This window comes from Bos javanicus, chromosome 11 (assembly GCF_032452875.1).
Source record: "Bos javanicus breed banteng chromosome 11, ARS-OSU_banteng_1.0, whole genome shotgun sequence".
In the NCBI taxonomy this organism is placed as follows: Eukaryota; Metazoa; Chordata; class Mammalia; order Artiodactyla; family Bovidae; genus Bos; species Bos javanicus.
The window spans coordinates 9,630,936-9,656,265 of NC_083878.1; the positions used below are offsets into that span (position 1 = coordinate 9,630,936).

The following is a 25,330-nucleotide window of genomic DNA, read 5'->3' on the forward strand; positions in this document are numbered from 1 at the left end:
TGACTTCTCACTCCAAGATGTTTGTCTCTAGGTGAGTGATCACACCGTTGTGGTTATCTGGGTCATTATGATCTTTTTTATATAGTTCTGTGTATTCTTGCCATCTCTTCTTAACCTCTTCTGCTTCTGTTAGGTCCTTACTGTTTCTGTCCTTTATTGTGCACATCTTTGCATGAAACATTCCCTTGGTAACTCTAATTTTCTTGAGGAGATCTCTAGTCTTTCCAGTTCTATTGTTTTCCTCCATTTATTTGCATTGTTCACTTAGGAAGGCTTTCTTATCTCTCCTTGCTATTCTTTGGAATAAAGTAAATCCTGGGGCTCTGTTGGGGGTTGAACTAAGATAACAGTAGAAATGGGCAGAGCTTCCTCTAGCAGACTAGACTTTGTTGGGAGATCAGCATGAAAACTTGGAGGAAGAAGTGAAACAGGAACCTGAGTACTCAGATCTGAAAATAGGGGCAGTATCTGCCCTAGGCTGGTGTGCCAGGGAGTCTCCCTGATGCTCAAAAGACCTAGAGGAAATAGAAAGGATAAAGTAGGTCTCCCTGCACTGAGGCAGGAAATGGAAGTCATGGTCTGGGAGAATGGAAGACAGGGAGGCTCCCTGGTGGTATCACAGCAGAACTTTGACAGCCCAGTTGTGAGGGGAGGGAGGGGCTAACCCTAACCACAATCCCACAGCTTCTTTGATGACCTGGGTACCCAGTAAATGTTCACTGTTTAAATGCTTCAACCTGAGCCCTGGTAACACAAGAAACAAAAGAGCAATCTATGCAAGGGAATCTAGCAGCCAAAAAAATTCGAAGCTAGACAATCAGAAAACAAGCTCAGGTAAGACAGCTGCTGAAGGAGTTACATAAACACTTGAATCCAACACTATAATAACAGTAAGTATCCATCAGGAGACTCAAGAAACTAAGCAAAAACATTTTGGCTAAGATATTCTGCATCTGTATTAAAAGACACAAGGGAAAGAAAATCAAGTACAAGAAATACATCTAAACACAAAGCAGATAAATAAAAAAGATGGAAACCATGAGAAAAATTTAAAGAAACTTTCAGAATTCCTTTCAAACTTAAAAAAAAAAAAAAAAAACCACCAAAACTGCAATCCACATAGGGCTGTAATGGAAATAAAAATTCACAAAACAATACTTACCCTTCCTTATCCTATGTGTTATGCATTCTGACATTTTCTAGTTTGTTATTTCATTTTTTAAATACTAGTTACCACCAAGAGGTGAGGCATTGTTTTTAAAACATTTGTGGAATGAATACAGGAGACATAGCACCCCAAAAATAAGAGTCCCAAAGGAGAAAAAAAGAGCTAATGCAGAAGTTATAGTCTCCAAAAACATTAGAAGACAACTTTCTTACTATGAAGAAAGGACTCATCTAGTTTCATACTGGATTTTAAATAACAGACTCATTTAGTTCCAAAACTTGCTTAAATAGAAGACTGACCCAAAATACTTGACAAAAATACAGATCACTGAGCCCAAAGCCAGACCTACCAATTAGATTTTTCAGGGGGAAAATTATAATATGTACATTTAACAAGCAATTCAAGATATTCTTATCATTTGAGAAATTTGGATAACACTTAGGCCTATTTTGGAGAAGGAAATGGCAACCCACTCCAGTGTTCTTGCCTGGAGAATCCCAGGGATGGGGGAGCCTGGTGGGCTGCCGTCTATGGGGTCGCACAGAGTTGGACACGACTGAAGCGACTTAGCAGCAGTTGGCCTATTTTAAGTTCTCCAAACTCTAATCTACATATGAATCAACTACAGTCTTATTAAAATGTCTACCTAGATTTTTAGTTCTGTATTGGTCCAAGAAGTTACATTTTCAGGCAGCTTCTGGGTGATGTCAGCGCTTCTGTTTCAGGTATGATGACTAATATTTCTGGCCACAGTTAAAGATAAGCTGCTTCATGTTTCATTTTTTGACGTATAACATTGATACCAAACTGATACCGTGACAAAAAAAAAAAAAAAAAGGAAAAGAGGGGGGAAAGCTATACATCAGTCTCACTTAGCAAATAGATGCAAAAATGTTAAATAAAACACCAGCAAGTTGATTCCAGCAGTATATCAAAGTGTCACGCGAGTGTATGCTCCTCGGCTTTTGTCTCATCACAACAAAGACTTGGAGTGACGGACATGAAAGCCCCCTCGGCGTGTCACATCTCTCGGGTCTTGGACAGACCATGTTATAGCTCTCAGGCCTCGAACGGACTGTGTTACAGCTCTTAGACAAATCAGTGTTACAGCTCAGTGTTACAGCTCTATTTTAGTTAGAAGATAGCAGGAAAATCCATCCTCGAGGCGTGAGGGCAAGTCGATCCAAAGACGTGAAGAGAAGAGTGCCCCAGCATGTGGGGGAGAGAGAGAGAGAAAGAGATGGAGAGAGAGAGAGAGAGAGAGCGCTAGCTTTGGCTCCTCTTTTTATATGTTCTTTCCCCCTGGGCCTGTCCTATGTAAATTGGGTCAGCCAGGTGTGTTGTTTGTTTTACCTGAGGTCCTCACTCTGGTCCTCGGACCTTCCTTTGTTCTATTTTCATGGGCTTTTCTCTTCCTTATCTGTTAGCCACCGCCATCCTATTCTGACTACCTAACAAAAGGAACCATATAGCCCTGGCCAAGCAGAATTTCCAAGCTGAGTTTGGAAAACTCAGCAGTGGCCACAGGACTGAAAAAGGTCAGTTTTCATTCCAATCCCAAAGAAGGGCAATGCCAAAGAATGTTCAAACTACCACACAATTGCACTCATCTCACACGCTAGCAAAGTAATGCTCAAAATTCTCCAAGCCAGGCTTCAATAGTATGTGAACCGTGAACTTCCAGATGTTCAAGCCAGATTTAGAAAAGGCAAAGGAGCTAGAGATCAAATTGCCAACATCCACTGAATTGTAGAAAAAGCAATAGAATTCCAGAAAAACATCTACTTCTGCTGTATCGACTACACCAAAGCCTTTGACTGTGTAATACCAGACCACCTACCAGCCTCCTGAGAAATCTGTATGCAAGTCAAGAAGCAACTGTTAGAACTGGACATGGAACAACAGACAGATTCCAAACAGGAAAAGGAATACATCAAGGCTGTATATTGTCACCCTGCTTATTTAACTTTCATGCAGAGTACATCATGAGAAACGCTGGGATGGAAGAAGCACATGCTGGAATCAAGATTGCTGGGAGAAATATCAATAACCTCAGATATGCAGATGACACCACCCTTATGGCAGAAAGTGAAGAGGAACTAAAGAACCTCTTGATGAAGGTGAAAGAGGAGAGTGAAAAAGCTGGCTTAAAATTCAACATTCAAAAACTAAGATCATGGCATCTGGTCCCATCACTCCATGGCAAATAGATGGAGAAACAATGGAAGCAGTGAGATACTTTATTTTTGGGGCTCCAAAATCACTGCAGATGGTGATTGCAGCCATGAAATTAAAAGACGCTTCCTCCTTGGAAGAAAATACCTAGACAACATATTAAAAAAGAGAGACATTACTTTGATGACAAAGGTCCGTCTAGTCAAAGTTGTGGTTTTTCCAGGAGTCATGTATGGATGTGAGAGCTGGACCATAAAGAAAGCTGAGCACTGAAGAATTGATGCTTTTGAACTTTGGTGCTGGAGAAGACTCTTGAGAGTCCCTTGGACTGCAAGGAGACCAAACCAGCCAATCCTAAAGGAAATCAACCCTGAATATTCATTGGAAAGACTAATACTGAAGCTGAAGCTCCAATACTTTGGCCACCTGATGTGAAGAAATAATTCATTGGAAAAGACCCTGATGCTGGGAAAGATTGAAGGGAGGAGAAGGGGACAACAGAGGATGAGATGGTTGGATGGTGTTTGAGCAAGCTCTGGGAGTTGGTGAAGGACAGGGAAGCCTGGTGTGCTACAGTCCATGGGGTCCCAAAGAGTCACACATGACTGAGTGACTGAAGCAGAATTCATGTCAGAAAGGTTAGGGTAGGTGAGTGAGTGGAAATCTATCCAGTTAATCCACTGCACCAAGTTAGTTAGGAAAAAAAAAAAAATTACACAAATCCCGAAAAGGGCATTTAAAAAAAGAAATTACAAGACATTCTAATGCAAATTTCAAGGCAAAGTAAAGTAGAACGAAGCTATTTAAACATAAAAGACTAGCCAATTTAATAACAAATATCCTAAATGTTAAAAAATCAAAGACATCCTAATTATCTTCAGAAACTGTATGAAAATAACTGTCATCACTGTTTTGAATTCAACTTTGTCTTGGAAGCACAGGAAATTCAATAAGACAAGAAAAAGTTAACGATGTGATTGAAAACTAAAGAAATTTAAGTGAAAAACACTAGAATGAATGAGAAATTTAGAAAGATGCCTAACATATACACACAGACACATACAAACAAGTACATATATGCAGAAGTCAGTAGCTTTTCTTTAGGGTAAAAAAGGGAAATATTTTTTTACATGGGAAAAAAGTACATGGAAATACACTTAATCCAAAGACTGGATCTATTTTAACCAAAATTATAAAACCTTTTTGAAAGGAATAAAGGAAGACTAGAAGAAATAGAAAGGCATCTCGTGTTCTTCAAAGAAAAAGTTTAGAATAAAAAATGTCAATTTTGTCAAAAGTAAATTCAAGGCAGTTCCAGTTAGAATACCAAAGTACTTTATTTTGTTTGGAACCTTTTAAATTGGATTAAAAATACTAAAATTTAAATATGATGCCCCCAAATACATAAGAAAAGCAGGAAGTAAGCACTTATATGAACTTGCCTTATTTTACTTCTGTATTAGTCAGGTTAAGCTACTATGTCAGGATGAGTAACAAATGAATCCCAAACCCTGGTGGGGTTTACTGGTAACTATTTTTTTATTGGAGTATAATTGCTTTACAATGTTGTGTTAGTTGTGTTGGTACATATATACCATGGGATATTAGCCATAAAAGGGAACAAAATTGGGCCATTTGTAGTGATATGGATGAACCTAGGGTCTGTCATACACAGTGAAGTAAGTCAGAAAGAGAAAAACAAATATTGTGTATTAACGCACATATATATGGAATCTAGAAAAATGCTACTGATGAACCTAGTTTCAGGATAGGAATAGAGACACAGATGTAGAGAATGAACTTGCAAACCCTGATGGATTCTCAGGTGGCACAGAGTTAAAGAATCTACCTGCCAATGCAGGAGACGCGGGCTCAATCCTTGGGTCAGGAAAATCCCCTGGAGAAGGGAGTGGTTACCAACTCCAGTATTCTTGCCTAGAGAATCCCATGGAAAGGGGAGCCTGGCGGGCTACAGTCCATGGGGTTGCATAGAACTGGACGCAACTGAGCACGCATAGACAGTGTATTAACACAACAAGAGCTCACTTCTTGTTTATGCTACATGTCCAAAATGATTTGGCAGGGGCCTGTGTTACACAGTAGCCCAGGAACTTCGGGTGATCAGGACTTGCGCTCGTGTAGCTGCATCATTTGGGACTTAGCAGGTGACATCATATGAAGATGTCTCTCTCTTACTCTCTTTTTCTTTTACTGTCCCTTAGCCCTCACACACTTCTATGTTTCAGCCTGAAAGTGACACATATCATTTCCACTAACAATCTATTGGCTGAATTAGTCATAAAATAAAGTGATAAAGTGAAAGTTGCTCAGTCATGTCCGAATCTTTGTGACCCCATGGACTATACAGTCCATGGAATTCTGCAGGCCAGGATATTGGAGTGGGTTGTCATTCGCTTCTCCAGGGGATCTTCCCAACCCAGGGATGGATCCCAGGTCGCGCATTGCAGGTGGATTCCTTGCCAGCTGAGCCACCAGGGAAGCCTGAATTAGTCATAAGGCTCTGCCTAATTGCAAGGGGGCTAGGAAAAGTAAATTATATGTATATGAATTATATGTATAATGTTGCTGTAGGAATACATAAATAGATCAGTGGGAAAGACTGGAGCATATAAATATTAAATCACATATATTCAAAAATGTATTCTGTGACAAGGATAATTATTTAATTCACTAGGAAAATGGAGCTGTGGAAATGAGCATGCAATATGAAAAAAGTATTTTACATAATATAAAATAAGAAACTCCAGGTGAATTAAAGACTTAAGTGTCACCAGAAAAAAATATTTGAAATATTCATGACATAAAAAGTGTTCATACATGTAACATACAAAGAGCACTGAGAAGAAAAAAAAAATGACCGCAAAGCAATCCAACACAGAAAGGAACAAAGGAATATGAATAGACAGTTTAGAGAAGGGAAAATCCACACAGCCAAAAAATATTAAAGTCCAAATTCTCTAGTAGTCAGAAAATAGATACCATGTATTAACAAAGTTGTCATACTTTGCATATTTTAGACTGACAAAACCCTTAATATATATTACTGTAGGTGATGTGGGAAAACAGTGATTTAGTCATTAGTGATATTAGTAGTATGACACCCTTTTAGAATGCAATCTGGCAACATAAAATAGAAACACACAACACATACGCATATGTGCATATAAATATAAATACAATCCATTACCTAACAATTCTACTTGGAGTTTATCCCATTGAAAAAAAGTATTGAACTGCAAAGACATAAAAATGTTTATTGTAGCCTTGTCTTTAGTAGCAAAAACTGGAAGCAAAGTAAATTTTCATATAACTCTGAAGCATCCAAACAATGTTTTGAGTGAGAAAAATAAGATTCAGACAATAGTGAAAATCCTATATTTGTATATTATGGATATTGTGGTTTGCAGGTCTGTCTATATAGTATTAAAGGGCCTGGACTAATGAGAAAGAATTTATATTAGATTGTAAACAGAATTTTCTTTGAGCCTGATGGGTCTGTATTGTATGTCAATGAGGAGGTGAGTAGAAAAGAAAAAAATATCAACTCTTGGAGAATAAAAACATATATAGGATCTTATTGATACAGTTTTGCAAAATTACTCCCTGAATAATGGTAAACACTGAAATGTGAGAATTCAACAAAATCAGTGTTAATTAGCAGATTCCCCAGAATCATCTGATTTTAGCCCAGTATAAATCCATATAATACATTTCTGAACATTAAAGCCCTTCCTGGAGATATTTTGCTTGCTGGAAGGAGAGATATATCTGAAAGGGAATATCTGAAATAGGAATTTTTCAGGAATTCTGAAGGAATCTGCAAAGGAATCTGAAAGGAAATATCTGAAAAAAAAAAATGAGATATATCTGAAAGGAAAGATATACCCATTTGAATGCAAAGTTCCTCCAAAGAATAGCAAGGAGAGATAAGAAAGCCTTCCTCAGTGATCAATGCAAAGAAATAGAGAAAAGCAATAGAATGGGAAAGACTAGAGTAATCTCCTCAAGAAAATTAGAGATACCAAAGGAATCTTTCATGCAAATATGGGCACAATAAAGGACAGAACATGGTATGGACCTAACAGAAGCAAAAGATATTAAGAAGAGGTGGCAAGAATACACAGAAGAACTGTACAAAAAAGATCTTCATGATCCAGATAACCACAATGGTGTGATCACTTACCTAGAGCGAGACATCCTGGAATGCGAAGTCAAGTGAGCCTTAGAAAGCATCACTACGAACAAAGCTGGTGGAGGTGATGGAATTCCAGTTGAGCTATTTCAAATCCTAAAAGACGATGCTGTGAAAGTGCTGCACCCAACATGCCAGCAAATTTGGAAAACTCAGCAGTGGCCACAGGACTGGAAAATGTCAGTTTTCATTTCAATCCCAAAAAAGGTCAATGCCAAAGAGTGCTCAAACTACCACACAATTGCACTCATCTCACACGCTAGTAAAGTAATGCTCAAAATTCTCCAAGCTAAGGTTCAGCAGTAGGTAAACCGTGAACTCCCAGATGTTCAGGCTGGATTTAGAAAAGGCAGAGGAACTAGAGATCAAATTGCCAACATCCGCTGGATCATCGAAAAAGAAAGAGTTCCAGAAAAACATCTATTTCTGCTTTATTGACTATGCCAAAGCCTTCGACTGTGTGGATCACAAGAAACTGGAAAATTCTTAAAAAGATGGGAGTACCAGACCACCTTACCTGCCTCCTGAAAAACCTGTATGCAGGTCAAGAAGAACTGTATAACCACAACTAGAATCAGACATGGAACAATAGACTGGTTCCAAGTAGGGAAAGGAGTACATCAAAACCATATATTGTCACCCTGCTTATTCAACTTAAATGCAGAGTACATTATATGAAATGCCGGGCTGGATGAAGCATAAGCTGGAATCAAAATTTTTGGGAGAAATATCAATAACCTCAGATATGCAGATGACATGACCCTTATGGCAGAAAGCGAAGAGGAACTAAAGAGCCTCTTGATGAAAGTGAAAGAGGAGAGTGAGAAAGTTGGCTTAAAAGTCTACATTTAAAAAACTAAGATGGCATTCAGTCCATCGTGGCAGATAGTTGGGGAAACAATGGAAGCAGTCACTGCAGGTGGTGACTGCAGCCATCAAATTGAAAGACTCTTGCTCCTTGGAAGAGAAGCTATGGCATTACTTTGCCAACAAATGTCCACCTCGTCAAAGCTATGGTTTTTCCAGTAGTCATGTATGGATGTAAAAATTGGACTATAAAGAAAGCTGAGTGGCAAAGAATTGATGCTTTTGAACTGTGGTGTCGGAGAAGACTCTTGAGAGTTTCTTCGACTGCAAGGAGACCAAACCAGTCCATCCTAAAGGAAATCAACCCTGAATATTCATTGGAAGGACTGATGCTGAAGCTGGAACTGCAATACTTTGGCCATCAGATGAAAAGAACTGACTCATTTGAAAAGACCCTGATCATGGGAAGGATTGAAGGCAGGAGAAGAAGGGGACAACAGGCGATGACATGGTTGGATTGCATCACCAACTCAATGGACGTGAGTTTGAGCAAATTGAGGGAGATAGTGAAGGACAGGGAAGCCCAATATGCTTCTGGTGCCCAATATGCCCAATTGGACAGGTGACCAATATGCTACTGGAGATCAGTGGAGAAATAACTCCAGAAAGAAGGAAAGGACGGAGCCAAAGCAAAAACAATACCCAGTTGTGGATGTGACTGGTGATGGAAGCAAGGTCCAATGCTGTAAAGAGCAATATTGCATAGGAACCTGGAATGTCAGGTCCATGAATCAAGGCAAATTGGAAGTGGTCAAACAGTGGATGGCATGACTGAACGTCAACATTCTAGGAATCAGTGAACTAAGATGGACTGGAATGAGTGAATTTAACTCAGATGACCATTATATCTACTACTGTGGGCAGGAATCCCTTGGAAGAAATGGAGTAGCCATCATGGTCAACAAAAGAGTCCAAAATGCAGTACTTAGATGCAATCTCAAAAACGACAGAATGATCTCTGTTCATTTCCAAGGCAAACCATTCAATATCACAATAATTCAAGTCTATGCCCCGACCAGTAATGCCAAAGAAGGTGCGGTTGAACAGTTCTATGAAGACCTACAAGACCTTTTAGAACTAACACCCAAAAAAGATGTCCTTTTCATCATAGGGGACTGGAATGCAAAAGTAGGAAGACAAGAAATACCTGGAGTAACAGGCAAATTTGACCTTGGAGTACAGAAACAAACAGTGCAAAGGCTAACTGAGTTTTGCCTAGAGAATGCACTGGTCATAGCAAACACTCTCTTCCAACAACACAAGAGAAGACTCTACACATGGACATCACCAGATGGTCAACACCGAAATCAGATTGATTATAACTTTACAGCCAAAGATGGAGAGAAGCTCTATACAGTCAGCAAAAACAAGACCGGGAGCTGACTGTGGCTCCTATCATGAACTCCTTGTTGCCAAATTCAGATTTAAATTGAAGAAAGTGGGGGAAACCACTAGACCATTCACAGGTATGACCTAAATCAAATCCCTTATGACTATACAGTGGAAGTGAGAAATAGATTTAAGGGACTAGATCTGATAGACAGAGTGCCTGATGAACTATGGACAGAGGTTCATGACATTGTACAGGAGACAGGGATCAAGACCATCCCCATGGAAAAGAAATGCAAAAAAGCAAAATATCTGTCTGAGGAGGACTTACAAACAGCTGTGAAAAGAAGAGAAGTGAAAGGCAAAGGAGAAAAGGAAAGATATACCCATTTGAATGCAGAGTTCCAAAGAATAGCAAGGAGAGATAAAAAAAGCCTTCCTCAGCAATCAATGCAAAGAAATAGAGGAAAACAATAGAATAGGAAAGACTAGAGATCTCTTCAATAAAACTAGAGATACTAAGGGAACATTTCATGCAAAGATGGGCACAATAAAGGACAGAAATTGCAGGGAACTAACAGAAGCAGAAGATATTAAGAAGAGATGTCAAGAATACACAATAGAACTGTACAAAAAAGATCTTCACGATCCAGATAACCATGAAGGTGCGATCACTCACCTAGAGCCAGACATCCTGGAATGTGAAGTCAAGTGGGCCTTAGGAAGTATCACTATGAACAAGGCTAGTGGAGGTGATGGAATTCCAGTTGTGCTATTTCAAATCCTAAAAGATGATGCTGTGAAAGTGCTGCACCCAGCATGCCAGCAAATTTGGAAAACTTAACAGTGGCCACAGGACTGGAAAAGGTCAGTTTTCATTCCAATCCCAAAGAAAAGCAAGGCCAAAGAACACTCAAACTACCGCACAATTGCACTCATCTCACACGCTAGTAAAGTAATGCTCAAAATTCTCCAAGCCAGGCTTCAGCAACACATGAACCATGAACTTCCAGTTGTTCAAGCTGGCTTTAGAAAAGGCAGAGGAACCAGAGATCAAATTGCCAACATCCGCTGGAGCATCGAAAAAGCAAGAGAGTTCCAGAAAAACATCTATTTCTGCTTTATTGACTATGCCAAAGTCTTTGTGTGAATCACAATAAACTGTGGAAAATTCTTCAAGGGATGGGAATACCAGACCACCTGATCTGCCTCTTGAGAAACCTGTATGCAGGTCAGGAAGCAACAGTTAGAACTGGACATGGAACAACAGACTGGTTCCAAATAGGCAAAGGAGTATGTCAAGGCTGTATATTGTCACCCTGCTTATTTAACTTATATGCAGAGTACATCATGAGAAACTCCAGGCTGGATGAAGCATAAGCTGGAATCAAGATTACTGGGAGAAATATCAATAACCTCAGATATGCAGATGATACCACCCTTATGGCAGAAAGTGAAGAGGAACTCAAAAGCCTCTTGATGAAAGTGAAAGAGGAGAGTGAAAAAGTTGGCTTAAAGCTCAACATTCAGAAAACTAAGATCATGGCACCTGGTCCCATCACTTCATGGCAAATAGATGGGGAAACAGTGTCAGACTTTATTTTTCTGGGCTCCAAAATAACTGCAGATGGTGATTGCAGCCATGAAATTAAAAGATGCTTATTCCTTGGAAGGACAGTTATGACCAACCTAGAGAGCATATTGAAAAGCAGAGACATTACTTTGTCAACAAAGGTCTTTCTAGTCAAGGCTATGGTTTTTCCTGTGGTCATGTATGGATGCTGAGCACCGAAGAATTGATGCTTTTGAACTGTGGTGTTGGAGAAGACTCTTGAGAGTCCCTTGGACTGCAAGGAGATCCAACCAGTCCATCCTAAAGGAAATCAGTCCTGGGTGTTTATTGGAAGGGCTGATGTTGAAGCTGAAACTCCAATATTTTGGCCACCTGATGCGAAGTGCTGACTCATTTGAAAAGACCCTGATGTTGAGAAAGATTGAAGGCAGGAGGAGAAGGGGACGACAGAGGATGAGATCGTTGGATGGCATCACTGCCTCAGTGGACATGAGTTTGGATAAACTCCGGGAGTTGGTGATGGACAGGGAGGCCTGGCGTGCATGAGGTCGCAAAGAGTCGGACAGGACTGAGCGAGTGAACTGAACTGAACTACTGGGGAGCCCTTCCTACTGCTTCTCTGGACCCTGTTCCAGCTTGGCCATTTGAAATGGCCTTGGAGTAGGAGACAAGGTCTTAAAAGCCCGCCAGGGCTGGGTATGGAGTGGGGAGCGAAGACTGGCGGACCTCTCCTCCAGTGCTTATGCAAACTTGGCAGCGGGTTGGTGAGAGGAAGACGAATCCCCGACGCTACCGGGGATGGGCTCTGGCCCACAGTCCGGGAGGCTCAGAGGCAGAGGCTGCAGGTTGCTGGACTGCGAACTCGAGACAGGGGGTGCTGGCAGAGAGCCCAGAGCTGTGCGTCTGGGAAACACACTGGTTAGCAGAGAGCTCAGCCCAGTCCCCACTGCCTGCGCAGGGGCCTCATCTGGAGAGCTTAGCTGGGGCTTTTCACGGAGCAAGGGGCCAAGCTCCCAGGGGAGCTGAGGAAGATGTTCTCCAAAGCTTAGAAACGATCACTTCCTCCCAGGGATTCGGTCTACTAGTGAAAGGAACTAAGTATTTGGGGAGTGTTTCGGGCTGGAGCGAGGTGGGGAGCGCAGCGTCGGCACGTTACCCCACACATCGCCAACACCAACCGCCAGAGGCAGGGGCCTCTGCAGAGTTACGGCAGCATTCCCGCCCTCTTTGGATGTTGGGTGTCCATCCCTGCAGCTCCTTCCCAAATCATTCTTTTCCCCTTTGGTTCATCTGTGCTTGCAGCAGCGGACCCCATCTGGCGCAGTTACTCCAAGGCGACCTAGCTAGCGCCCCCTCCAGGATTGTGTTGGGAGCACGCACGGTTTGCAGACTCCCACAGCAGGTAGCAGCAAAAGGCTTGGTGGCTGTGATGGTGCAGTGAGCCGGTTGTCAACAGATAGTGCAGCTGCGGCCCTGTGAAAGAGGGCCGGCGAGTACGCAGCCCAGGTACTGCCCCTTCTCGGTGACGTCGCTACAGCCTGTTATAAAGACCTCGGGCGCAGCCTGCCAAGGTTCTGCTAACTCCCAAGCTGAGCAGGACTTGAGCCAAGAGGCGCCTGCAAAGCTGCAGGCGGCGGCGGCGGCAGCGGCGGCGGCGGTAATGAAAGCAGAGGAAAAAAATCTCCAGCTGGACCCAGGGCCCCAGAATCCCGGCCGTAGACTCTGACTTTTACAGGTCGTGCTGTGACTAATACCTCCCAGCCTTATCTTCGCCCCCAAGTCCTCACGCAGCATAGGGCTTTGCCTTTCTCGCTACAGGCAGGAAGAACAGCACTTGGAAGCAGCAGCAGGTGCAGTAAGGTGGGGGGGGTGTCTCCTGCCTCCTGGAACCGTGACCCGTGGAATTTCTTTCTCTGTTCCAGCTCAACGCGGGAGAGACGCTGTTTGCAGATTACAGAACTCAAGTGCTTCCTGAAGCTTAAAAGTGGAGGAATTCAAAGCCAAGGATATACAGCACATCTAGAAGATTTTATTTGAGCGTCAAGTCTTCTTGTAAGGAAGGGGTTCCGTCCAGAAAGCGCCTACGAGCCCTCCCGTCTGGGTTAAACAGGGCTTTTTGACCTCAGGCGCTGGCTCAGGACCCTGCTGCAAAAGGGTCTGTGTGTGTATAGAGAGAAGGGCTTAATCACTTAGCAGAAGAATGGATAACGTCCTCCCAGTGGACTCAGACCTCTTCCCAAACATCTCCACCAACATCTCGGAGCCTAACCAGTTTGTGCAGCCAGCCTGGCAAATTGTCCTTTGGGCAGCTGCCTACACTGTCATCGTGGTGACCTCCGTGGTGGGCAACGTGGTGGTTATGTGGATCATCTTGGCCCACAAGAGAATGAGGACAGTTACTAACTACTTCCTGGTGAACCTGGCCTTCGCAGAGGCCTCCATGGCTGCATTCAATACAGTGGTGAACTTCACCTACGCAGTCCACAATGAGTGGTACTATGGCCTGTTCTACTGCAAATTCCACAACTTCTTCCCCATTGCTGCTGTCTTTGCCAGTATTTACTCCATGACGGCTGTGGCCTTCGATAGGTGAGCTTGACCTTTGTGGAAAAAGGGAAAAAGTATCTTTAAAGGAAGATAGCATTGCTATGGAGCTTCAGGGTGGAATAGTGCATGGTTCAAGGTGGAGATTGACCACTTGTACCACTGGATTTGTACTGACAGCTAGCCGAGTCAGTTGTTGATGGGGGATTTTAATCTTATCTGATGCTTTTCTTTTCTCTCTATCCTTTTCTACTCCTTTCCATTTTTCTGTCTCTTTTCCATTACATGTACATATGTGTGTACAATCACTCAGTTGTGTCCGACTCTTTGCAACCCCATGGATTGTAGCCCGCCAGGCCCCTCTGTCCATGGGATTTTCCAGGCAAGAATACTGGAGTGGGTTGCCATTCTCTTCTCCAGTGCATTGTTCCCACATAGGGAGTGAACTTGCATCTCCTGCATTGGCAGGTAGATTCTTTACCACTGAGCCGCCTGGAAACATCCCCCCCCCCCTTTTTTCTTCATTTAACTCTTTTTTTCCCCTTCTCCACTCATCTCCCTGACATTTTTCCTTTCAACTCCTGCTTTGCTTCTTTCCATATATTCCTTCTGTCTTCTGCCTTTACAGCCTAAAGGGGATACCCAGGGTATAGCCAAGGGTCTGGCCCCTGACTGGGGTACTGTGAATCCTTGCAGGGCTGCTCTTCTGCTGTTCAACCTTTGGATGCTTTCCAATTTTGAGTACATGTAGGCAAAATTCTTCATTTTCACTTTTTCCTGAAGATTCAGGGGCTTTTTGCTCCCGTCTTACCCCTCTAATATTATTTGGATGTTAAGAGCATTCCATTAGAATCATAAAATGCAGAATTCTAATTAAGCTCTGTCTATGCTGCTAGGAGTTCTCATTCAGGAATGAGAGGCAGCTATGTTGTTCTTAAGGAACTCCACATATAGGGATCCAGGAGTTTTTCAAAATTTCTCTTGCCATGTAAGGTCAATGTTTTTAGACTGTCTGTATCCATAGAGAAACATGCTTGGCAAAGGCAATCAAAGGCAATTGAGAGCTTTTTCCTGCATTCGACAGGCTAGGGTTCCAGAAGCTGATTAATAGTGAAAATGCTGGCATTTTCAAGTGGGTCCTAAGGTGGCATGATGGAAAACTAATTATTAGAGCATAGCTCTATTTGTATTGACTTTTTGTTAGTGCCCTAAGTCTCTAATGTGTATATCTATAGGTTCACAAGTGTTAAATGTTTACCTAGGATGTGGAGGTATGCTTAAAACACCTGCCACTGTGATTTTGAAATGGGTCCTTCTGATGGCCTTGCTGAGATAAATAAATATGAGAAACCCAAAGAAGAAGCTATGAGAAAAGCTTCAAAAAATTTTTTCCCAAAATTATTGAACTCTTTTGCATAAAATTTGTAATTGATTTGAGCGGATTCTATAGCCAAATCTCTTTTTAAATCAGAGGAAACTATGTTTCTTTTGCAGTGATATCCAAATGCTGATTTTTAAATTCCCTTTATGCAACTCTTATGTGCTTAATATGTAATGTGAAAAATAAATTGTGGTGAGTCAATTTATATTTTAAATGTAGGAGAGGAACCAATTACTCAAAGTGGTACTGAAATGAATTTTTTTGAGAATGTCTCTCTTACGCTACTCTGGTTTTTAGATATTTGTTTTGCTGGATGTCAGATACACCTGTAAGTCTTTCTGCAGTGACTGCTCCCTTAACTTCTCAGCCCCCTTAAACTTAGAAAACTCACAGCATGATGCATAACTGATGCAGTGAAGCCTGATGCCATTTCAGCTTTACACATACTATCTTGATTATCCCTAACTTGGAGGGAAAGTTGATATTTTTACTTCATTGGGTACTTGTGAGCTCAAGGGAGACCCGACAGTCAGTGTGAGCCCAAGCATTCAGTAGCTGATGGAGCCCCAGCAGACAGCTCTCCTGCTCTGGCTTATACAGCAATGACATGCTCCATAGCTCTTCTCTTTCTCTTTGCGCTTAGAAGGTGAGGGGTAGGATTCAGGGTCAAGGTCTTCACAGTGGGTTGCGAAAGGAGCCTGATTTTGGCTGCCTTGACTCTGACATCTCAGACTCCGCTGTTTGTCTCTAGGCAAACCACACACAGGACCCTGACTCTCTGTGACACCCTCAGTAAGATCAGAAGGTCTCTGGTGTCAGAGCTGAGGGAAATGACAAGAAATGCCACTTGTGCCTGATGTGCAGGTTATCAAAGGCATGCTCAGGGTTAGAGTTCAAGGAGAGTTAGGGATGCTGCCTCAAGGCTGTGTCTCTAGGTTCTCCAATGCTCCTTCTGTTTTTCCTTGCTCAGCCTCGTGAGCAGAGTGAATTAATCCCCTTAGGCCCTCCAGTGAATCTAGCTCCCCTACAGGCATGGTCATCCATTCTTTCCCTAGAGTGTTTTAGAGAGGAAGAGGCCTCCATATGAATGATTTCTTCTTTACTCCGCCATGGCAATGCAGACTTGGAGGAAATGTTAAATTACCTTTTTGTATGCTCCTTGAATTTTTAACAGATCATCTTTGAATTATCGTAAAAAATAAAAGCAACATGGTTTTCCTGATTGTAAAATTAAACCTTGTTCATGAAGAACATAGACACAAAAATGCAAATCACCCACGACTCCACCATGCAAAAGTAACACCTGTTAACATTTGAATTTCTCTTTTTATGACTATTTCATTACATTATTGAAGTAAGATTCTAGGTAATTTGGTAGGTTATTTTTTTCCATTGATATTAATGGAAAACATGAATAATATTTTCTCATGTTATTAACACTCTTCAGTAACATAATGGTAGTGGCTTCTTCTTAATATTATTCCATTACATGAATATGCTATTACTACTTTAACCATCTCCCTACTGTTGAGAATCTGCTAATTCTGTATGATAATTTTATTTTGTTTTCTTGATTGTTTCCTTAGGGTAGATTCCCAGAAATAAAATTACTGGGCCAAATGAAATGAGATTTTAAAGAATGCTTCTTCCTAGTTTTAAAGGATTCTAAACCCTGGGCAGAGCAAGGAGCGTGTCTTTTCTGTTTTGTTTACTTTTATCTCCTCAGAATGAAGAAGAGTACTTGGTACTTAGCAGTCACTATATGCTTACTGATTAAATGAATGAGCAAATAAAATAATACATGCTCCTATAAAAACATTTGGAAGAACATTATCAATGGCACCCTCAGGGTTTATAACTATTTTCAAGGTAGTCAGGCCTCAAGGCTGTATTTCCAAGACCTCCATTTTAAAAAGTGTAAACAATCTACCATTCCAATACAGAAAACTAGATACAGGTCTGGAACCCTATACTTACTTTTTTGTGTTACTTATGCCACATAGAGTAACTCATATTCAATATACATTTTGGATCATAATAAAAACAGTTTCAATGGTTGTTTTTTTGTGTGTGTTTTGTTTTGTTTCATTTTCCAAATCAGGAAATAGTTTTCAAAATAAGATTTTTAAAGGATGCATTATATTGCATAGCTATAATCATTTATTTAATCATTCTATTTTTAGATGTATATTGTTTCCATTTTGAATGACTACAGGTAACTGTGAAATTAATATTCTTGACAGAAATCTGAGAGCATCCCTTGTTCTTTTCATAGAATAAACTCCTGAAAATTGAATAGCTGGGTCAAACTGTCTTGGTAAGCTTTGCCCAATTTCCTTCTAGAAACAAAGTGTAGGCAGAGAAAAAGACTTGAGCTGCAGATGGTAGAACTGATTTCAGTCTTTCCTGTAAACTTTCCATAGAGTGAAGGGAGAGAGACAGAGAGAGATAATGAGAGTCCCTTCAGAAAGAATACCCATTTACTGAAGGCAATGGTTACCTAGAATTTTTTAACGTTGCAGAGACAAATATAATAAATAATATTAGGTTTACTAATTAAACTCCAACAAATACCAAGGATTTTTCTTTTTAAAACTCTGTAATTTCTCCCACTCAAAACAAAATTTTAAAATTCGTATTTTAAAAACTAAAAGGTATGTGTGTGATGTTTCACGAAATTGGAAGTTGGAAGACGCTGAGAGGGGCACCTTCGCTCCTCAGGAGCCAGTGACGATGACTGGGTCCAGTTCTGTGGAGCAGCATCCAAGAAGAGAGGAGGGGAACCAATCCTTAAGCCCCACAAAAGGGGCCATAGAAGCGAATGGGAACCTGACTTGGAACCCAGCTCATAGCAGCCAGAGGCTCAGAAAAGTGCTAGTCTGATAACACTGTTTCTTTACCTGGCAGGGGCTGTTTTAATTTCAGCAAATGAAAGGTAAATGTTGCTTACTTCTCAGACTGGGTCTAAATAGATATATTGTATTTGAGTGAAAGAAAACATCCAAATGATGATGGTCTCTGGACAATATGAAATTTGTTCAGGACCAAAAAAATATTTCCTCATATAGGGGTAACGATCGAAGGTAAAAGAGGGAATGAACTCTCTGAGAGATTAAAAGAGGAACCAAGACATGCATAAATAACAAAACTCTGCTTACTGATTCCCTGGTCTCGATCCCACTCCCAGTCGTACTCAGCTACAAGTCTAAACAGCCTGCTTCCCAAGTCTCTGCTAGACCTGCAGTCTGTCCTTGAACCTCACCTTGGTGACAGACTTGGACCCCATTGTATATCTCAGGGCAGTCCTTCTCCATCACACCCAGAGGCAAGTCTTTCCACTAATTTATTTTTTTTTAATTTAAATTTATTTATTTTAATTGGAGGCTAATTACTTTACAATATTGTATTGGTTTTGCCATACATCAACATGAATCTGCCACGGGTGTACATGTGTTCCCCATCCTGAACCCCCCTCCTCCCACCTCCCTCCCCGTACCATCCCTCTGGGTCATCCCAGTGCACCAGCCCCAAGCATTAGATAGATCTTACAGTCCATGACTAAGCACCCAGGTGTTGCTGAGAATGTTCATTCACTAGAAGTTCATCCCTGGTAACTGATCCTATCTTTTCAAATCATGAATCTTGAATATAAGGGTCGATACAGACCTTCTTGAGTTTTTTACATCTTGGATGAACCATTTTGGCTGCAGGACCTTTCCTGGAGAGGTCTGCTGCCCACCTACTTTGGAGTTGCCCCCCTGCCCTTGCCACATCCTTTCCCAAATCATAGGAGCCCCCAGGGTCCTGAATGGTCAAAGCCCTTGTTTTGGTGGGGGTGGGGGGTTGGCTGTCAGAAACATATATGGGTTCAACTGGGGGAAAATAAAGAGTAATTTTCAATGTAAAAGCACATCATAGGACCACTTGACTACTATTACTGTTGTTCAATTAGAAAATAGTAGAATAAAGATTGTAAGCGAGAAACACTCACTGTTAAACTGGAAAAAGATCTCCAGTCCATCAAGGGATGGTGCCACCAGGTACGTGGTTCCTGAATCAGGGCCTCATGCTTTCCCTCAAAGGGCTTATGATACATAATGATTTAAAGGTAACTATAACATAAGGTGTTACATGATAGGTTTCATAAGTATTGTACAAATTCTATAGGAGTGAGGAGGCAGGAGGTAATCTAGCAGTGATGATCAAGAAAGGCTTCAAAAGGTGATAACTGATTTGAGCCTTGAAGATTGTATAAGATTTTTAAAGAAGATGTTAAGGAAAGGTGATATTTTAGGTAAAACAAACTATATAACAGCAATATGGAAATAAAAAGTTGTGAAGTATTTGGGGAGAATGACAGGCTGACTCAATTTGAGTGAATTCACAAATGAATCAAGAAATGGATGGAGGAGTTGGTCAGAAGAAAATGAGTATAGTTTTTGTTGGATTTTATGTGAAAATATAATGATAAGTTTGAAATGCCCAACAAGCAATTTGAGAGGTGGGGCTAGAGAAGAACCTAGGGAAACAAAATCTGTATTTAGGAATTTTCTGAACAGATGGCTTATCGTAAATTTGAAAGTAGAGAATATCTCTTTTACCTATATATGTTTCCGGAAAAGAAGCCAGGGATTCATGGAAATGTTCTACCAGGTATTAGAAGGGAAAAAATAAGAAACAGAGAGGTAGTGGAATAATCAGAATACGTGGAGTGACAAAAATTAAGAGAAGTGAGTTATGATGGGTTATATTATAGTGTCATTAGAATCCAAGGATGATGACATTAGTTTTGGCAATTAGAGAACATTGGTGAGCTGTTAGAGACAGTGTCAGCACAGGATGAAGTGGGGGGGGGGTGGGTGGATAAAATTAGATGCAATGAGGGAAATGGCCTCTTATTCATCCATTTGTCCATTCAGCAAAGCTTTATTGAGCACTTACTATGTACCAGATGCTAATGCAGTAAAATATTGCCTTTGCCCATCTGCATCAATCTTCAACTATCAACAAAGTTACGAACACCGTTATAACCCAATGCAATTAGTACCACGCAGAGGGAGTTCAGAGACAAAGGAATGGTCTACCCTTGGGAATGTGGGAAAGGCTTAGAGTAAAATAAAGAAAAGGAAGAGGAGGGGAAGAGGAAATAAACAGCAAAGTACAGAGAAAACAATGTGAAGTTTGGGTTTTTAAAATAAACTTCAAGAGCATTGGATTGGGGATCATCATAATGATTATTCATGTTTGTCACCTGGAAACTAGAAAGAGGGTTTTATATTAATACAGTTTATAATGGTACCTTATGGGGCATGTTCTCCAATACACTGTCTCATCTAAGCCTTGATACCAATGGGGATTTTGTTTCTACTTTGGATAGACTATTAAAAACAATTTCTTTTAGCATCATCCTCATACTCGCCACTCCCTAGTAACTTGGAGACCCATGCAACTTGCATTCATGTGCCTTAGACATCTGCCTGTACGCTCCTGCTCAAGGTGGCTTTTGAAATCCATATAGTCTAAGGAAAGTGATATAAGGGTCCTACTGTTTCAGAGAGGATGTTAGAGCCCTTTTAACAAATTTTCACTCAAATAATAATTCAACCCCACAACCTTCTAGATAGCATCATTGTAAGAAGATCAAATTCTGCTTAAATATTTTACTCAAGTTGTCTCATTTGTTAAATTCATTCCATTTTGAAGCTTTATAAAATCATTCCTTTTGTTGAAAGAATAATGACCCTGATTTGGGGCTGCCCTTACTAATATAATGCCTCTTCCCTGTGGCCATATCTCTGATAGATCCATCCTGAAGCTTCTCTATTTTGGTTAACTGTCCCTAGTTCCTTCATCTTTCCATCCTCATTGTCTCTACTTGCTATTCCCATTTGCTCAAGTCAAAGTCACTCAGACGTGTCCGACTGTTTGTGACCCCATGGACTATACAGTCCGTGGAATTCTCCAGGCCAGAATACTGGAGTGGATAGCCTTTCCCTTCTCCAGGGGATCTTCCCAACCCAAGGATCAAACCCAGGTCTCCTGCATTGCAGGCTGATTCTTTACCGGTTGAAGCACCAGGGAAGCCCTGTGGTCCTTTTAACTGAGAGTTTAAATAATGCCCAGAACTGAGCATTACCCTATTACCGTTACCTTGTCCAGATCCGCCTGCTACAGGGCTGGTGTACTACCTCTTGACTTTGTCTTCTTAGACTTAGTTCAGGCGCTGCCTCTACTAAGAAGCTGACCTTAATCTGCAGGTCTAGTGAGGTGTCCTTCCTGTGTATTCCTGTCATTCATGCAGGATATTTGTATATCGTTTATGCAACTCTCTGTAACTTGTTGATCTTTCCCACACCCTCCCACCCACTAAATTGCAAGCACCATGAAAACAGGAATGCTTTATCTGGTTTCCTGTTACCTGGCACAGAATAGGAACTTATTAAAGTGTGTATATAGTGGTTGATATGACTGTACTTCTCTTCTGCACACACCAACCAAAATCTGAAAACCAGACATCAGACAGACTTCAAAGCACACCTATGATCCTATGCCTTGAAGAAAAGAAAAATCAGACCAAATTTCTGTCTACCATGATGTTTTGCTACAAAATAGAAAATTTTTGGTTTCAAACCCCTGTTCAAGAATAACTACATGTTCTAATTCACCTGTCTCTTCCAGACTTCACTTGACTGGTCCCCACTGGATTCCCAACCCACACCCTGTCCCCAACAGGTATTATACCCCAGAAGAATACCTTTGATTGAGAGAGGTGTTTATCCTTTCTACCTTGGTGTTTATCCTTTCTCCTTTAGCTCCAATCTATCAAGGCATACTGAAAACTCTGAGGTATTTCATGGACCCTTTTGTGGTCTAACTATTGCCATCCCACTGGCTTTTTCTTCAACACCCTTGCTAGCAAGAGGGTGTTTTACTTGTCTCTGCTTTACTTGTCTTTCCTGAGGCAGGACCAGCAAAATCTGTCCTCCATCCAGCCCTCCAAGTGCTATATCTACAGTATTTGTTGAACACCTAGACTATACCATATTAAAATACCATCACAGACACAGGAACATTTCAGCAGAGTGGCCTAAGGAAGTCATAGACCTTGAGGACAGACTGGGAAACTGACTTACTTTAGAAACTGATTTGCCACCTTTAGAAGCTGTGTTTCCAACTTTCGGAAGGACTATGAGAAATGCTGGGCTGGAAGAAACACAAGCCGGAATCAAGATTGCCCAGAGAAATATCAATAACCTCACATATGCAGATGACACCACCCTTATGGCTGAAAGTGAAGAGGAACTCAAAAGCCTCTTGATGAAAGTGAAAGTGGAGAGTGGAAAAGTTGGCTTAAAGCTCAACATTCAGAAAACGAAGATCATGGCATCCGGTCCCACCACTTCATGGAAAATAGATGGGGGAACAGTGGAAACAGTGTCAGACTTTATTTTTCTGGGCTCCAAAATCACTCCAGATGGTGACTGCAGCCATGAAATTAAAAGACGCTTACTCCTTCGAAGGAAAGTTATGACCAACCTAGATAGCATATTCAAAAGCTTAGTTTGCCAACAAAGGTTTGTCTAGTCAGGGCTACGGTTTTTCCTGTGGTCATGTATGGATGTGAGAGTTGGACTGTGAAGAAGGCTGAGTGCCGAAGAATTGATGCTTTTGTTTTTGTTTTTTTTTAAATTTTATTTTATTTTTAAACTTTACAATATTGTATTAGCTCTGCCAAACATCGAAATGAATCCGCCACAGGCACACCCGTGTTCCCCATCCTGAACCCACCTCCCTCCTCCCTCCCCTACCCTCCCTCTGGGTCGTCCCAGTGCACCAGCCCCAAGCATCCAGTACCGTGCATCGAACCTGGACTGGCGACTCGTTTCAAACATGATATTATACATGTTTCAATGCTATTCTCCCAAATCTCCCCACCCTCTCCCTCTCCCACAGAGTCCATAAGACTGATCTATACATCGGTGTCTCTTTTGCTGTCTCGTACACAGGGTTATTTTTACCATCTTTCTAAATTCCATATATATGTGTTAGTGTACTGTATTGGTGTTTTTCTTTCTGGCTTACTTCACTCTGTATAATAGGTTCCAGTTTTATCCATCTCATTAGAACTGATTCAAATGTATTCTTTTTAATGGCTGAGTAATACTCCATTGTGTATATGTACCACAGCTTTCTTATCCATTCATCTGCTGATGGGCATCTAGGTTGCTTCCATGTCCTGGCTATTATAAACAGTGCTGCGATGAACATTGGGGTACATGTGTCTCTTTCCCTTCTGGTTTCCTCAGTGTGTATGCCCAGCAGTGGGATTGCTGGATCATAAGGCAGTTCTATTTCCAGTTTTTTAAGGAATCTCCACACTGTTCTCCATAGTGGCTGTACTAGTTTGCATTCCCACCAACAGTGTAAGAGAGTTCCCTTTTCTCCACACCCTCTCCAGCATTTATTGCTTGTAGACTTTTGGATCGCAGCCATTCTGACTGGCGTGAAATGGTACCTCATAGTGGTTTTGATTTGCATTTCTCTGATAATGAGTGATGTTGAGCATCTTTTCATGTGTTTGTTAGCCCTCTGTATGTCTTCTTTGGAGAAATGTCTATTTAGTTCTTTGGCCCATTTTTTGATTGGGTCATTTATTTTTCTGGAGTTGAGCTGTAGGAGTTGCTTGTATATTTTTGAGATTAGTTGTTTGTCTGTTGCTTCATTTGCTATTATTTTCTCCCATTCTGAAGGCTGTCTTTTCACCTTGCTTATAGTTTCCTTTGTTGTGCAGAAGCTTTTAAGTTTAATTAGGTCCCATTTGTTTATTTTTGCTTTTATTTCCAATATTCTGGGGGGTGGGTCATAGAGGATCCTGCTGTGATGTATGTCAGAGAGTGTTTTGCCTATGTTCTCCTCTAGGAGTTTTATAGTTTCTGGTCTTATGTTGAGATCTTTAATCCATTTTGAGTTTATTTTTGTGTATGGTGTTAGAAAGTGTTCTAGTTTCATTCTTTTACAAGTGGTTGACCAGTTTTTCCAGCACCACTTGTTAAAGAGATTGTCTTTAATCCATTGTATATTCTTGCCTCCTTTGTCAAAGATAAGGTGTCCATATGTGCGTGGATTTATCTCTGGGCTTTCTATTTTGTTCCATTGATCAATATTTCTGTCTTTGTGCCAGTACCATACTGTCTTGATAACTGTGGCTTTGTAATAGAGTCTGAAGTCAGGTAGGTTGATTCCTCCAGTTCCATTCTTCTTTCTCAAGATAGCTTTGGCTATTCGAGGTTTTTTGTATTTCCATACAAATTGTGAAATTATTTGTTCTAGCTCTGTGAAGAATACCGTTGGTAGCTTGATAGGGATTGCATTGAATCTATAAATTGCTTTGGGTAGTATAGTCATTTTCACTATATTGATTCTTCCAATCCATGAACATGGTATATTTCTCCATCTATTAGTGTCCTCTTTGATTTCTTTCACCAGTGTTTTATAGTTTTCTATATATAGGTCTTTAGTTTCTTTAGGTATATATATTCCTAAGTATTTTATTCTTTCCATTGCAATGGTGAATGGAATTGTTTCCTTAATTTCTCTTTCAGTTTTCTCATTATTAGTGTATAGGAATGCAAGGGATTTCTGTGTGTTGATTTTATATCCTGCAACTTTACTATAATCATTGATTAGTTCTAGTAATTTTCTGGTGGAGTCTTTAGGGTTTTCTATGTAAAGGATCATGTCATCTGCAAACAGTGAGAGTTTTATTTCTTCTTTTCCAATTTGGATTCCTTTTATTTCTTTTTCTGCTCTGATTGCTGTGGCCAAACTTCCAAAACTATGTTGAATAGTAATGGTGAAAGTGGGCACCCTTGTCTTGTTCCTGACTTTAGAGGAAATGCTTTCAATTTTTCACCATTGAGGTTAATGTTTGCTGTGGGTTTGTCATATATAGCTTTTATTATGTTGAGGTATGTTCCTTCTATTCCTGCTTTCTGGAGAGTTCTTATCATAAATGGATGTTGAATTTTGTCAAAGGCTTTCTCTGCATCTATTGAGATAATCATATGGTTTTTGTTTTTC

At 40.8% G+C, this 25,330-nt stretch overlaps 1 protein-coding gene across 1 annotated transcript in view; it reads left to right on the plus strand.

Moving 5' to 3' along the window:
* The first annotated feature begins 11,999 nt into the window (after nt 1-11,999).
* The window catches only part of TACR1 (tachykinin receptor 1), a 184,428-nt gene continuing 171,097 nt past the window's right edge, over nt 12,000-25,330 (plus strand). Inside the window, exon 1 of the mRNA XM_061431817.1 lies at nt 12,000-13,914. Within this exon, the coding sequence (XP_061287801.1) occupies nt 13,526-13,914 (389 nt within the window). The 5' untranslated portion in view covers nt 12,000-13,525. The remainder of the gene's footprint in view (nt 13,915-25,330) is intronic.